General features: G+C 35.3%; 2 protein-coding genes across 2 annotated transcripts; both read right to left on the bottom strand.

The window, feature by feature from the left end:
• Positions 1–75: 75 nt before the first annotated feature.
• LOC134242595 (uncharacterized) lies at positions 76–1,557 on the bottom strand. The gene has a single exon (XM_062724696.1). It carries the CDS (start codon positions 1,555–1,557, stop codon positions 76–78), a length of 1,482 nt encoding a protein of 493 aa, XP_062580680.1.
• A 3,820-nt stretch (positions 1,558–5,377) lies between these two features.
• On the bottom strand, positions 5,378–15,058 carry LOC134242590 (filamin-A-like). The gene is made up of 21 exons (XM_062724691.1): positions 14,547–15,058; positions 12,501–12,696; positions 12,358–12,423; positions 12,063–12,276; positions 11,002–11,113; positions 9,958–10,145; positions 9,707–9,862; positions 9,491–9,622; positions 9,265–9,391; positions 8,984–9,121; positions 8,705–8,881; positions 8,445–8,588; positions 8,217–8,342; positions 7,886–8,032; positions 7,506–7,610; positions 7,196–7,381; positions 6,963–7,067; positions 6,607–6,783; positions 6,368–6,517; positions 5,959–6,126; positions 5,378–5,692 (listed from the first exon to the last, which is right to left on the bottom strand). The coding sequence occupies exons 1-21, from the start codon at positions 14,854–14,856 to the stop codon at positions 5,448–5,450; spliced, it is 3,369 nt and encodes a 1,122-aa protein (XP_062580675.1). The 5' UTR covers positions 14,857–15,058; the 3' UTR covers positions 5,378–5,447.
• Positions 15,059–15,118: the final 60 nt, after the last annotated feature.

Below are 15,118 nucleotides of genomic sequence, written 5' to 3'. Positions count from 1 at the left end.
TGACACTTGTTTGGTCAATAAAACTTAATAACTTTTATTGTGTTTTCTTCGCTTTATACAAAGTTATGCCGTACTCTACAATTTGTACTCGTATATTCTGACAAGGCCTTTTTGATTCCCTACCCAAAGAGTAGACTTGAACAGAGAGAGTCTATATGGAAATTTTCCTTCCTTCTCTGTCATTAAATACATTAGAAACTTCCCTTCATGGCTCAGTAAGTGGACACAATGGTTGTAATGATCAGTAAGAAGAATGTTACAATGGCGGTCACATGCTACATCAGTGGGCCTGAAGTCCGCTGCCAGGTTCTGTCCATGGTAAACAGACTTTTGAGAACCAGAAGAGGACAAAATTATCATTTCACCTTTAGAAGCACTCGTCCAATTCAAAACGCAGATATCGGTGTTGCTGCTCTGCGAAACACGGACCGGCAGAGTGAATAACTTTGTCTGGCTGTCTTCATGGAATTCGTACTCACGAATGACGTCACCAGTCCACGAGAGTTGTCTTATCAGATTTCTGCTGCGGGACTCCAATTTATAAAGTTCTGTTTCAGTGTCCCTTAGGGTCACCAGAAATCCTCCACCCAAACACTGACAGATTCCTCCTGGTGACAAAGGATGTGTACTGACAATTGTAGAAACAGATCCTTCCGGAGATAAAATCTTGACAGAATTGTCCTTAAAGTCAGTGAAATAAATTTCATTCTTTTCAGTCACACAGATATCAGTGGGGTGGATATTGTGTTTCTGTGCTTTCTCACCTTGTTTGTTGATTTCTTCAACATACCCTGATTTTAATTTCCTGATATAACACAAATCGTCGCTAAAGGCTTTTAATAAAACTATTCGCTCATCTCCATAGTTAAAAGAGGACGTTTCCGTCGCGCTGACGTCATCTAAGTCCAAAGTCTTTCCAGTTATTGACTCCACCAGGTCATCACTGATGTTTCCTCTACTGTATCTCACTGATTGTTCGCAGTTCTTAACATCGATGTCACTTTCAGATAGAAGGAGTGTCAATTCTTTATGGTTGGTTATCAAACTAAGATCAGACATGGTTCTGTTGTTCTCCTCCATGAATTTCATGATCTTAACTATTTTGTTCTTCTTCCCGATTAGCTGAGATTGGACAAGATCAACTTGTTCATTCTTTTTTGACAGATTGTCTTTCAACATTTGTTCTTGTCGTTTTTTGATATCTGAAAGCCTGGTCATTAGTTCATCCCAGTGTTTCTGCAATTTTTTAATCTCACATTCATGACCTTCTTCATTTTTTGTGATTTGTTTTAACATCTTCTCCATCTTTGAATCAATCCGTGGCAGCTCATCTTTTTTAATCCTTTTGAAGAATTGACTAAGACCTTTTCGTATTTGACCAGCAGCTGTAGGTAATGTGTTCCAGTCATGATCTTTGTGAGTTATTTTGGCACAGACAGTGCAAATAAACTCATCACAATCTTCACAAATCAGATGAAAAGGTAGATTGTGCAATTCACACATTGGAATATGCTCTTGGGGAGAGCCCAGTATGTATTTTACTTTACTTGCCGCCATGTTTGTTATGTTGCCTACAAAAAGGGTGTCCCAATTTTTGAATGATTTTAGATAAGGTATGCTAAATATAATATAAGTTTACACAGACTTAAAATCAGCAAGACATGCAATAAAACATGTCTGAACAAAAGATGTATTTTATCATTCTTGTCATTTACTTAGATAGTATTTGACCTAGACATCTAGGTGAACAAAAAATGTATATGGAAATTTATATCGTTTATTTTATTGATTTAAAAACATATCGATTTTATTTAGAATAGAATAGTTAATTTTTTTTACAAAATAGTTAAACATGCAATTAATTATTTTTATTACGCTTTGTTTTTGTATTATTTGGTATAAATGACCGATAAAAAGTTTGATTTTCTGCCTTTGTCGCCTCTAAGAGATTCTAAAAGGTCTTCACTAAAGCTTCAGGTGAAATACTTTAATTTGGTTGTCAATTTCCACTTCTTTCTTCAAAAACCTTATTTTTCTTGCTTTTTCTATCTTTTTCTCTTGGATACTTTTGACTGTATTTATTTGCATTTTTCATTTATTCTTTGCTAATAAAGGCTATATTTATTGTCCCCCGCTTGAAAAGTGGGGGATATTAATTTGGGTTTGTCCGTCCGTCCGTCTGTCCGTCCGTCCGTCCGTCCGTCCGTCCGTCCGTCCGTCTTTCTGTCTGTCTGTAACGCTTTTGTTTCCACACGATATCTCGAGAACCCTTTGAGCTTTTGCAATGAAATTTAGCATAGCAACTCCCCATGGACTAAAGAAGACCCCTATTGATTTTGAGGTCAAAAGGTCAAAGGTCAAGGTCATAAATAAGCAAATTCTGTCTGTTAAAACACTTTCGTTTCCACACGATATCTCTAGAACCATTTGAGCTATCGCAATGAAATTTTACATAACAACTCCCAATGGCCTAAAGAAGACCCCTATTGATTTTGAGGTCAAAAGGTCAAAGTTCAAGGTCGTAAATTTATACATTCTGCCTGTGTGTAACACTATCATTTCCGGGCGATATTTGAAGAAGATTTTGAGCTTATGCAATGTAATTTTATACCAAAACTCCCTAGGACGTCTCTCGCCCCTCTCAAAGTGCCCCGCCCCGTTTGTTTTATTAGTATTTATAGTACTGTAGATCACTAAATTTTCGCGACATCTTATTTTCGCGAAATAGTCGCTGATTCTTGATTAGCGAGACAAAATTTTCACGAATTGTGGTTATTGGTCTATATAATCTTAAGGAATACTATTATACGCGAGAATTTAATTTTCGCGAGCACACTGTCTCGCGTAATTACGCGAAAATAAAGTTCTCGCGAATAAAAAGTGATTTACAGTATTACATGTCGCTATTTTTAGCGCAGGGGCATGAGGAGTTATTGCGTATAAAACAGGTTCTCGGTGGACTTTATGTTCTTATTACATCTATTAGAACTGTTTAATAAAGGCTAAATAAATCAAACACCATGGATTGTGTAAAATTTTGAGAATACCGAACATGAAAACATGAATATATACATGTATGTGACTTCAGTTCTGCATATACCTCATTCCGCGTAAAGCGACTCCGTGGTGTAGTGGTTATGTCTATCGCTTCAAATGGAGGTCCCGGGATCGAATCTCGATCGATCCTTTTTTTTTTTTTTTTTTTTTTTTTACATACTTTTTTTTTTACTAAATGATAGTATTCAGCATGTGAAATGAAAAATTTATGAGGTTATAAAATCATCATTACAGTGTGATAAATATTCCATATAAAAAAAATCTTCTATACACATAATAAAGAATAAGCAATCAAATCTTTATATGCATATTGACATACATGTATTTTATTTCCTTCAGTATACATGTATACATTTAATAATTCTACAAATTCAGTCAGGGGGAGCCGACTTTTTCCCTAAGCGGGGGACACGAATTCTCTGAATTAGCTTGTTAATTAAGTGATTATCCTGTATCTGAAAACAGGTTTTTCTGTTTGTTGCACGATGAGATGACTTTAAGCCCTCGGGCCATCATCAGCCTTACACTTTATTTATACGAGGTTGTTCTCTCTTGTAGTTCAAATCCTTTAGATTTTTTTTGTATAGGATGCAATGACTGTACATTTGTGCTTGCTTTCACTGTTGCATTACATTGTAAAGACATCTTTCCATTCAAATAAGTTCATAGATTATGACAACAAATCCTCAGAAAATGCGCTTTAGTGAGGTTATTTCAGAGGCTACCGGGTTTTTGTTCTAGTTGTCTCTCGCCCATACAGGTTCTCACTTACTTAAACAAAATCAACAATCAGACTAGTTAAAATGTCGAAGAATACTCTTGGTTACCATACTCAAAGCGCACCATCATGATGCTTGTCTAGTTTCTTCTCAAGACAGTCCCAGTAATTTAGCCATTTTGATAAAGTCTCCACAGAGATGCTAAGTTTAGCATTGGGAAATCTATAAATATATTTTAATTTCCAACAGTTTTTCTTTGGTGACTCTATTAAGTTCAGTGTGTTGATTACTCGATATTTACAACTGAGAGCAAGGACAAGGTAAGTAATAAAATCTCTTTTATGTCCTTTGTTTTTGTCTCCAGGAACGATGTAAAAGTTCATATATTAAAAATCTGAAGCCATCCCTCTTGAAAAAATAATTATAGATTTGAGGTATTGGGATTCAAAAAGGACACAGAAAGGTTCAAAGTATGCTCTATGTATAAAGAATAGAAATATTTTTAAAAAATAACATTTTATGCGAGAGGCTGTACATTCCTTTACATTTAAGGAATTCAAGTACACTGAAATGAAAGACTAATCTCATTCAAATGAAAAAGACACATATTCAAATGAAAGAGACACATATTAAGCTTCATATACTCAGTATTAGATATTTCAATTCAGATATCCTTTATTCAAGTTTGTTTCTTGTTTCTTTATTCGAGTAATAACACACGTTTTACACATACAAGAGGCCCCATGGGCCACATCGCTCACCTGAGCACTGTGGCTAGGAAAAAGTAAAAATTGGTTTATTATTGAAAAGTTTAAATCACAAAGTAGTCCCATGACCAATCATGGCTTTGCTATTCTTGAGAAGATGATTTTTAAAGAATTTTCCTATATATTTCTGTGTAAAACTTTGGTCAGCCATTGTGGCCCCGCCCTACCCCCGGGGGTCATGATTTGAACAAACTTGAATCTACACTACCTGAGGATGCTTCCATATAAATATGAGCAATTATGGCTTTGCAATTTTTTTGAGATTTTTTTTTTTAAAAATTCCTATATATTTCTATGTAAAACTTTGGTCGGCCATTGTGGCCCCGCCCTACCCCCGGGGGTCATGATTTGAACAAACTTGAATCTACACTACCTGAGGATGCTTCCACATGACTTTCATCTTTCCTGGCCCAGTGGTTCTGGAGAAGAAGATTTTTAAAAGATACCATTTATTTTTCATTAATTCATAATTATCTCCCCTTGGAAGAGGGCTTGGCTCTTCATTTGAACAAACTTAAATTCCCTTTACCAAAGGATGCTTTGTGGCAAGTTTCGTTAAAATTGGCCCAGTGGTTCTTGAGAAGAAGTCGAAAATGTGAAAAGTTTACAGATAGACAGATGAACGGACAGACAGAAGGACTACAGACAAAATGTGCTCAGAAAAGCTCACTTGAGCTTTCAGCTTAGGTGAGCTAAAAACGAATGATCAGTCTGTACAAGTGAAATAATAAAATGATATATATTTACAAAATTATGGAGAATATATGGCAAAGTTCAATATTCACAGAATTCTGTAATCGCATATATTATTTTTATGTGGTATAAAGGATTTCATTTTAGTCTTATCATTCTTGTAAACTTTATTATTAAATAAATACTCAGTATATTATATTTACAAACAATTCTAAATTTCTGCACGCCATTGCAAGTTAGCTTTGGTTTTTTCAACGAAAAATCCTCTCTTGTTGCCGAGGTAATTGTCCAAATCAGATTGTGATTCAAATAAATGCACATGGAAAGGGCTTCCTCTCACGTGACGTCCTGACCATTTGACCCCTATGACGTATTCTCCAGGTTCTTCCGGGTCATACGAACACAACACAGTTCGATCATTCTCCTCTTCCCTTTGAATGTTAACTTTAAATGCACCTTTTCAAAGAGGCAAGATGTTAGCAAAATGTACTATATATATTAAAGAATTGTTGATAGAAAATAAATAATAATGTAATCTTTTTCTGTTTTAATCAAGTATCATTGCAGTAAAATTTCCTAACAAAAATACTGAAACTGTGATATCACAAGTACAATCATTCTTTGATAAATTATGGAATTTTTGTTCATAAAATCTACTGATTACAAAAACTATTGAAAAATGGGCTCAGGAAAGTTAAGTATTTTTAATTTTGGAGACATACCTCGTGGTCCTCTGATCCTGACCGCTAACTGACCGGCGCCTGCGCCCACGGTCTCCACCAGAAATTTACTCTCAAATGTCTGAACTAAACCATCCTGCACCCCAGGTCCATAAACTTTCACTTTGCGTGGATCAGGGGGCTCTCCCACAGGAATTTTAAAGGGACTGCCTGAGAGAATATCAATAAAATACGTGTTACAAAGCAAAATGAACTAAGAATCTTTATAGTTTTCATTAAGGCTTTTGCTGTCATTTGAAAGGCATTTGAGAGCTCTTTGAATATTCCAGATTATTCCTTGGTTCCTGAATTCTTGCATTAATTAAACTACTATAGTGTTTGCCTTTCAAATGCTCATCTTTGATCTCTACTAAATAAATAGTTATTTATACTTGATAATGTAATAACACACCTGGTACATGTTCATGATCATAAGTAATCTCCAGTCTGTATCGACACGCCTCCCTTGGGTACATGTGTACTTTATAAAAACCATTACGCTGATTGAAAACATCACATCTTGCTTCCCTTAATTCACCATGACAGTTAACCTTGATCTCACCTGATAACAACGACAAAATATTGTGCTAGTCATAGTCCCACTCATTCCAGAAACAACAACGATTTGAAATCATTACATGAACCACATACCAAATCCAGCTTCTGTTGTATCGATATCGAGGCGCAATTCTTGGCCAACATAACCTCCTCTGAGGCCTTGACCCGTAACCTTTACTTTATCACTTGCTCCTTTGCTTGAAACTGTTATCTTGAATGGACAACCGGGAACAAGTTGTTCGGACCAATAAACGAATAAAACATAAGCCCCTAAAAATAAATCTCGTTCATTTAATGGAAGAAATGAACAATTTAATTTTGTATATGGGATGGCCTTCGACCAATTTTATATTTATGGCATATAGAGCCTGAAACCTCTCCTTTTAATAATGTGTAATTGTGGTGTTTCAGTACTTTTAACTTATTACAAATTTGTTTACATGTGTTACCTGGATTTGGAGCGATATATGTGCATTTGTATCTGTCATACTTCATAGGTTTAATGTCCACATCAACATCTCGTTTGACACCTTTCAATAAAGCCCGAGGAGTCCCTGAGAATAAAATAAATTCACACACGGTCACATGGACCATATGAGAGAGAGAGAGAGAGAGAGAGAGAGAGAGAGAGAGAGAGAGAGAGAGAGAGAGAGAGAGAGAGAGCAGATTTCAAATTCAGTACCTGGACCAGCCTGTCTGCCATTTATGAGAAATTCTGCCGGAACTAATGCGCGCGCCGTTTCTCTACCTTTGCCCTCAATGACAACCTTAGTGTGATCAATCGGAAGTATGGGACCTGGACAGTAGGAGAGAATTGGCGACGAATCCAGAGGTACATCCGACCAGTATATATGTATGTAATGGTCTCCTTTAATGCGGGAAAAAATACAAAAGATAAGGATTTTGGTCAGCGTTCTTTTGGCATCTCGAATAAAAACATTAGAAACAGCGTATTTCATGATTCTCTCGTAATGATGAAAACGAAATTTTACCCTCCTCTACTGCAGTAAAGGCAACCTCTACCTCCTCCTTTTTCACAGTCCGCAGATCTACTTTTAATTTTCCTCTGGGCGATAAAACGGCTGCCGACATTCTACCTGTAGGGAATACATACCATTATATGTTTTAAAACAGTATTTTTCATAGATTTATCTAGCAAGATATAATTTTCTATAAAATTGTAGTCATTTTATAAACCTTTTTACTTGTACACTTGAAATAAATTTAGCACTTTCAAAACATTGCTTTTGTTTGTGACAGATAAACTGAAGTTTTGCACAGTTGAACAGAACTTAACGAAAACTATTACATGCCATTCAATTAATTTTATGCATGCTTTGTGAAGGAGGGAAGGGATTAATTACTATCTAACCTGGACCAGCCGAGCTGATGTCATATTTCAGACAGGTTTCCACCCCACACACCAACGCTAGAGCACCATTCTCATCCATCAAGTCAGTCAAATCAGTAATTAGTGTCACTCTGGACCTGTCTGTGATTTTTGCGTAGAACGGACTACCTTAAAGAAAAATATTCAGTTCAATAAGATTTGGCAATAGTTTGGAATTTCATATTTCCAAAACTTCCCTTCGGTCTAAACCTTGCAGTTACAAGGCTGTGCAAGGTATCGGTTCCTTTCTTTATAGTTGTTTACTGGAAGCTAGTATCCTTGCTTTAGTTTGTAGATGTTTTGGATAATATACCTGGAACTGGCCTGTCGTCCCATAAGACTGTAATTTTATAGGTTCCTGCCCTGGTTGGTACATAGGAGAAGATATAAGTGGAGGATCCAGCTTCTCGCCACGACGTGTCCACTTCTTTCCCTTCATCTAGTAAATGATTTTTAATGAAATGGTTAGAATGAGCACTACAAAACCCTGAACAAATGAAATTATTTAGTATTTACAGAAACACCACCACTAATGACCTACTTTCTACTACCACGTGAATATTTCCTCCAAGATCCCCTGTGTTCACTTGAAACATACATTCCTTCCCCTTCATCCCCCGTGTCAAACCTTCCCCCGTCACCAAAATCTGTCCAGGGTCCAGAATATCTATGCTCTTTGGAGATCCTGTTGAAATGTATAATTGGAAATATAAATGTCATCGTATATATCCAATCAAAGAAGACTCAAAACGATTCTATATTTTAAATCTTTCTTCAAAGTCGAGTGCATCCATTCACTACCTGTTATTTCTGTATTGTTGAATTTGCTGTACACGAAGAACATTCCAGAATTCTGAGGTATGAATTCTATTGTCTTCACCCCACTGTATTCTGTGTCTTTCACCTCACAATCAATCTCTTTACCAACATTACGCACAGCAGCCTCAATTTCACCTATACCCGCTTCGCTGAAGTTCACTACATTAAAAAAGCAACCATTCATTATACGAACAAGTGTATGTGACAAAATAAATACATATTTGAAGAAAAATGAGCAGAAGGTGTTGTGTGAACTTTGACCTGTGAAGACAGCTTCCTCCCCCACAATGCCTTTTTGTGGTCCAGATAACCAAGCCTTCTGAGGATCATACACATCAAAGGAAATGGGACTACTGGATATTTCTTCCCCTTGACAGAACACATGAACGATCCAAAGACCTACATGTACAATAAGAGAAGTATGGAAACTAAAAAGAATTCTGAATTTTCCTAATATATAATTATAGAACACAACCATGATCAAGGTGTCCCAGACATATATCTACATGAAAATGACTTGTGTTAAAAGAAAATATTCTCACCCACTGATTTTGGTCGGAAGTTGGCAGTGAATACACCGTTCTCAAACAGAGTAGTCAACGGTTTTACTTCGTCATTCGGTGAGCAACATTCAATAGATACCTCAGTGCTTTCAGATTCTGAAACGACCTGTAGCAACAATTAATTAAGCTCAAATGGTGCTATTAAAGCAGAAGTGAAAACCATAAATGTACATTTTATTGTAAAATCAGAATATTTATCACTTACCTCAATTTCATTCGTTGATCCAACCATGCATGAAGAAGACGGTGTTCGAAGCTTAACCTTTGACAGATCAGCCTTTACACTGAAATTCACTGGACAGGTAACTAAGGGAGTACTATTGTATGAAACAGTTAACTGAAAAAAGATGAAGGTGACATGCATGAAAATTATCTTTTTAATCAGACGTAGTTTTCAAAGATTCACATCAATATTTTTTACCGCGTATGAACCAGGATCAACAGGTGTGAAGCGGCAATCCGCAAACTTATCCTTCCAAGTGACGTCACAGTTTTGATTTCCTCTCGGACCCTTGATTTGAACGTTAGCGAGTTCTTTTTTAACATCCTTATCCGCCATTATAAGTTTGAAATGTGTCTGAAAGAAAAGTATTTGAAATGAGAGATCAATGGATAATGGATCTATTTTTTATATCGGACAGATTTAAGTAAACTGGTCTCGTCTCGACATACCTGCACTCCTGTAAGAAGGCTGTCGAAGTCCCCTTGAATCGTCAATTTCTCGTTGTCAGATTTAACTGGAGTCGCATATCGGAATCTGTTCAAGTAAGTCATAATACTCAGGTGGTCGATCTTAGAATCTGCTATTTCTGATGCACTTAAGATTGGATCCACGCCCATTCTCTTTCCAGCGTCTATTGCTATAAAGTTTGTTTCATATCTCAGTAGTTTTGGACAAAATGAATTCAATTAAGCAATCATATAATAATGAGCTGGAGCCACGAACCACCAAAATATGCCTAAGGTTTGTTTGAAATCACAATGCCTGTTATATGTTATTCTGTAGTGCACAATATTGTGTTACTCTATAGAATTTGTTGTCACTCAAGCCACCGTCCTTAGCACATGCGCATAATTTTCAAAATCTGTATATCTTTTATAATCATTACTGATTTACATAACATTTTCCCCTCTTTGTTAAAATCGTCATCGTTATTTGTTGTGCAAGTAGTCTGGTCTCAGTGAGTAAGGACACATCTGAAAGCTATTTTACTGGTATATACTAGTTTATGTTTATGTTAAAATTCCTAATGGGATGATTCTTTTTGTTATTGAAATTATTGCCTCACAAAATGGTTTTCTTGGTCATAATTATCAGAGTTTCATAAGACCGGATTTAACTTTAGATTACTTTGTCTATGATATGAAGGAAATGGATGGATCTTAAGAGTCAAAGTCAAGTTCACGAGTTTTTATTTCAAGATAAACCAATTAATTTAGATGTTTTATACTATATTACACAATCGACAGAGATAGAGAGAAATATAACTCAGACAAAGGAAGGCAATAATATTTTGGTCTTTATAAAATGCAAAGCATTTTATGGACGAAAGGCAAAGCATTTTATGGACGAAAGGCAATATGGATTTTGCCAAATAGTTTCATTTTCTCAGGATTTCTTTATTTCCATATAACACTAAACCAAACATTACTTTCTAGATCGAAATATGAAAAAGGATTTAATATCAAACCTGCACTTTTTTACTGTTTACTTACCCATTTGAATGTTGTTTATTTTTTCATCCCTATTAATATCCGGCCAGTTCTCTATTGTTCCTCCCAGTGACGTCACAACTGCACAGAGGTTATAACCGTCGTTCCAATCGGTCTACAGTAAGGAAATAAATAATTTTATTGTACATTTACCATGTTTACAGAAATACTGCTACCCACATAAAAATCCTCGAAAAATATTAAAAATAACTTTTTAAAAAAGCTGTTCAGTTTTAAAAACAGAAAAAAGTTAAAAATAATTTTTCCACGAGCATTTTCAGTCATTGATAAAGATCATAACATATCTCTTAAAATCAATTTGCATTAGGAATTACAGCTAAAGAATGCCTTCAAAAATTCATTGAAAGGTGACATTGATCTCAGAAACTTGATCTCGTCTTGAATACTCACACCTAAGTCTTGCATAACAGGAAATCCATTGAATCATTGATATACGTTAAGACTATTTCTACGAAGGTCTGAAAGTTATGACTCTTATGGTATCTTAAAATATACACAAAGTTTACAGAAATACTGCTACCCACATAAAAATCCTCGAAAAATATTAAAAATAACTTTTTAAAAAAGCTGTTCAGTTTTAAAAACAGAAAAAAGTTAAAAATAATTTTTCCACGAGCATTTTCAGTCATTGATAAAGATCATAACATATCTCTTAAAATCAATTTGCATTAGGAATTACAGCTAAAGAATGCCTTCAAAAATTCATTGAAAGGTGACATTGATCTCAGAAACTTGATCTCGTCTTGAATACTCACACCTAAGTCTTGCATAACAGGAAATCCATTGAATTATTGATATATATTAGGACTACTACGAAGGTCTGAAAGTTATGACTCTTATGGTATCTTAAAATATACACAATGAGTATAAACTCTTGCTAATGGGTAACATAATAATGGGCTGCAATTTGAGACTACTCCAAATGGGAGACACATGAAACCAGTTTCAGCTTCATATTTTTGAACTTACTTTTAATAAACTACATATATACATGTGATAGCAAAATCTGTTTCGTAAGTTTTTTGTAAAAAGTCTAATTGTACCGTAAGGTTGGTAATTTGTGTTGTCCTTAACTGCTTGCAAACCCAGTTTAAGGTGTCATAATATCCAGGGGATTCTGACCTCACAAAATAGGAGAGGTAAGTCATGGCAGATAACTCGTCCAGAGCCTCGCTGGCAAAGTCTTCTGGGCTGATAACTCGAGGGATGTTAAGATGTTCTTTGGCTAAAACCATCGCTGTTCGACAATTCTCAACCCTTACGACAAAAGACTCATTGTTATCTTCATTTTTTAATTAATAGATACAGTTTAAGACAGCAATTAGGTAGTAGACTTACGCATCTTTGCTATGAAGTTCCCTCCATCTGGGGGATGTGCCTGGCCGAAGGTAGTCCACAAGAGCACTAAAATAGATAAGTAAAAAAGACAAAAACTCCAAAAAAAATTTATTGATTCAATTGATGACATTTTTTTCTCTTACTGTAGAGGAATTCCAGTGCTCCAGTCTGATGTGAAGTTTGAAATCTCGAGATCCGGAAGTATGAGCCGGAACCAGTTCATCATCAGCTTTTTGGGTGGGACCTTGGTCTTCCGGGAGGAGATTTGATAACGAACAATAAGATGCCATATCAACCCAAGAATCAACTTTCCATTACCGTTAACTATGTCGTCATTTCCTGTAGAAAGGTATATTATATAAAGAAGTGTACAGATTTCTAAATGAAGGACAACAGTCACATGATCCATAAAAATATGATTTTTCACAAGAATTGTCTTTGAGGCATTGCTACTATAGGAAGTTTTCTCACAAAAAATTGAGGAACGTTATACCAAGCATTAGAAATATACTAAAATAATGTTTTTCCCTATCAAATACCTTTGGTAATCATTTAAATGAATTGCCAATATGACATTTTATGGTATCCGTTTTTAAGACAATTTGAAAACAATTTCGAAATTAAAAGAAAATTACAAATATGAATATTTTTCATATTTTAAGAAAATGTACAAGACCGATATTTAAGGTACATCTTGTCATCTTGAAAAAAGCAATCATTTCATGGATCAGATGCAAAGCTGTGTCCTTTTGTAAGCAAAACCTGATTTAATTCACTGTATGATGCTTTACATGTCCATGTTTATCTTTTCTTTTTTCCAATTTTAATTGCTATATAACTTGAAAAAAATTGACCAAATACTTACTTAAGATTAATAAAAAATTGATCAAATACTTATTTCAGATGAAAAATTGACCAAATGTTATTTTGAGCCGTCACTAATCTTAATTTATTTATAGTCAAATATTGCAAGAACATTTGTTCCTTTTCCTTTGATTATAGTTTATGGGAATGGAATGGAGATAACTGTTTTTGGAGTTTAGACCTCAAGAAATGTATTTACAAAGTTTTCTCCCTGTTTGTCGTTCTTTAGTAATATTTTACCTTAAGTAACATTTCTTTAGTAATATTTTACCTTAAGTAACATTCAAGGACCTCATATTTACCTAATCCTATCATATATCCTTACTGTAACATATCTAATTATGTTATGTTTGCACGAAAGGAATTTAAATACGATACCGTTATCGCTCTATTTTCATAAAACACAGTCCGATTAGAGCATACCTTGAGATAAATATAGTCAACATTTTGGACAAAATAAAAGATTAGAAGACAATATAACTTCTTAAACATTTATCTCTACTCTTCAGAGAACTAGATACTTATATAAACAAGGCACTCTAAAATTACAAACATGTTTCTATGAATATCAGTAGTTACAGATTTATTTTTTCGCAGAAGACTTAAAAAGAAAGCAGAAAATAGTTTGAAAGAGAGTCCATAATTAAGGATTTCATGAATCTATACATGTAGTACTTAGGAATTTAAAAAGAATTATTTTATAGATATCAGTAAGAATTATTATACCCCCGCTTGAAAAGCGAGAGGGTATATAGTAATCGGTATGTCCGTCCGTCCGTCTAGCTGTTTGTCCGTCCGTCCGTCTGTTACGCTTTGGGGTACCCATCTCTTATCCGCATCTCCTCTCATACCACTGAATGAAATTTGATGAAACTTTTACAGAATCTTTATTACATATTGCCATTGTGCGCCTTCTATTTTACTTTTTGATCCGACACATATTTTGGGTTTCCAGTTGCAAAACATGGACACTGTCATTATATTCATATGGGAGGCGGGGGGTATCATTTCGTAAGCTTATTGCTCACAGTACCTCTAGATTTGTTCTGGCATACCGAAACTACCAAAGACAATGTTTAAAATCAGGGACCTGTTATAAAGGTCCCTCATGTAAAATATAAGATAAGAGATTAAAAAAAATTGAAACAAATGTAACTTTAAAGCATTTTGAACTGTGTTTGGGTTGTGGTGTGGGTGATAAATTGTTCAGTATGAAACTTATAACTCCCTCTAATGGTATTTGGATCGAGTTGTTTCAGTATGTCGCTGTACATGTACCTACTTTCTTTATCAATGAATGAATTTTTTTGTCACGTGTTACTCACCAATATTAACAAGGCGGACGTTGTCCTCCATGATGGCTTTACACGCCAATGATACATTTTCAATCTTTTGGATCCGCCCCGTGGGGTTAGCGATGACTTTGCCGATCTTCTTAAACTGCAAAGACTCCACCAAAGCTACTAGATTCACCCCATCACAAAAGTCCGTCTCAATATCCGTAATGGCCTTCCCACTTACACTCAGTTGTTCATTAATCCAGTTCGTAAACGTCTTTCTCTGAATCTCCACCCATCGATTTTCGGGGGACACCTTACTGAATTCTTTCCCCGAGCGGGGACTCGAGTCACCCATTGAAAATTAATTGTCCACAGTGTTTGTATGCTCAGAGGAATTCGTTAATATTTATACCTTGAGCATACCTGTTAGTTTGATAACAACCAACATAAGGGGTACAATCTATGATGTTATCGATCTACCAGCGGCGCGAGTCAACAGGGCAGTTGAGAATATTCATATCTCAATATTGGCCTCCTTACCTACCATATTGAGACACGTTATTTTATTGCTCTACGTAACATATTGCCACACATATTTTCCTACACTGATAAGAGTT

Source organism: Saccostrea cucullata, unplaced genomic scaffold, assembly GCF_032062105.1.
Source record: "Saccostrea cucullata isolate Sc308-1 unplaced genomic scaffold, CSIRO_AGI_Scuc_v1 ctg2837, whole genome shotgun sequence".
Classification (NCBI taxonomy): domain Eukaryota; kingdom Metazoa; phylum Mollusca; class Bivalvia; order Ostreida; family Ostreidae; genus Saccostrea; species Saccostrea cuccullata.
Note: the sequence above shows the minus strand (reverse complement) of the source record. Positions and strands in the feature narration are given on the sequence as shown.

Coding starts and splice junctions, on each gene's coding strand:
- LOC134242590 (XM_062724691.1), bottom strand. CDS start 14,856: ATGGGTGACTCGAGTCCCCGCTCGGGGAAAGAATTCAGTAAGGTGTCC. Junction 8,033..8,216: donor GGACGACAGGCCAGTTCCAG/GTATATTATCCA, acceptor TTTTTCTTTAAG/GTAGTCCGTTCTACGCAAAA. Junction 7,382..7,505: donor CTTTACTGCAGTAGAGGAGG/GTAAAATTTCGT, acceptor CCCGCATTAAAG/GAGACCATTACATACATATA.
- LOC134242595 (XM_062724696.1), bottom strand. CDS start 1,557: ATGGCGGCAAGTAAAGTAAAATACATACTGGGCTCTCCCCAAGAGCAT.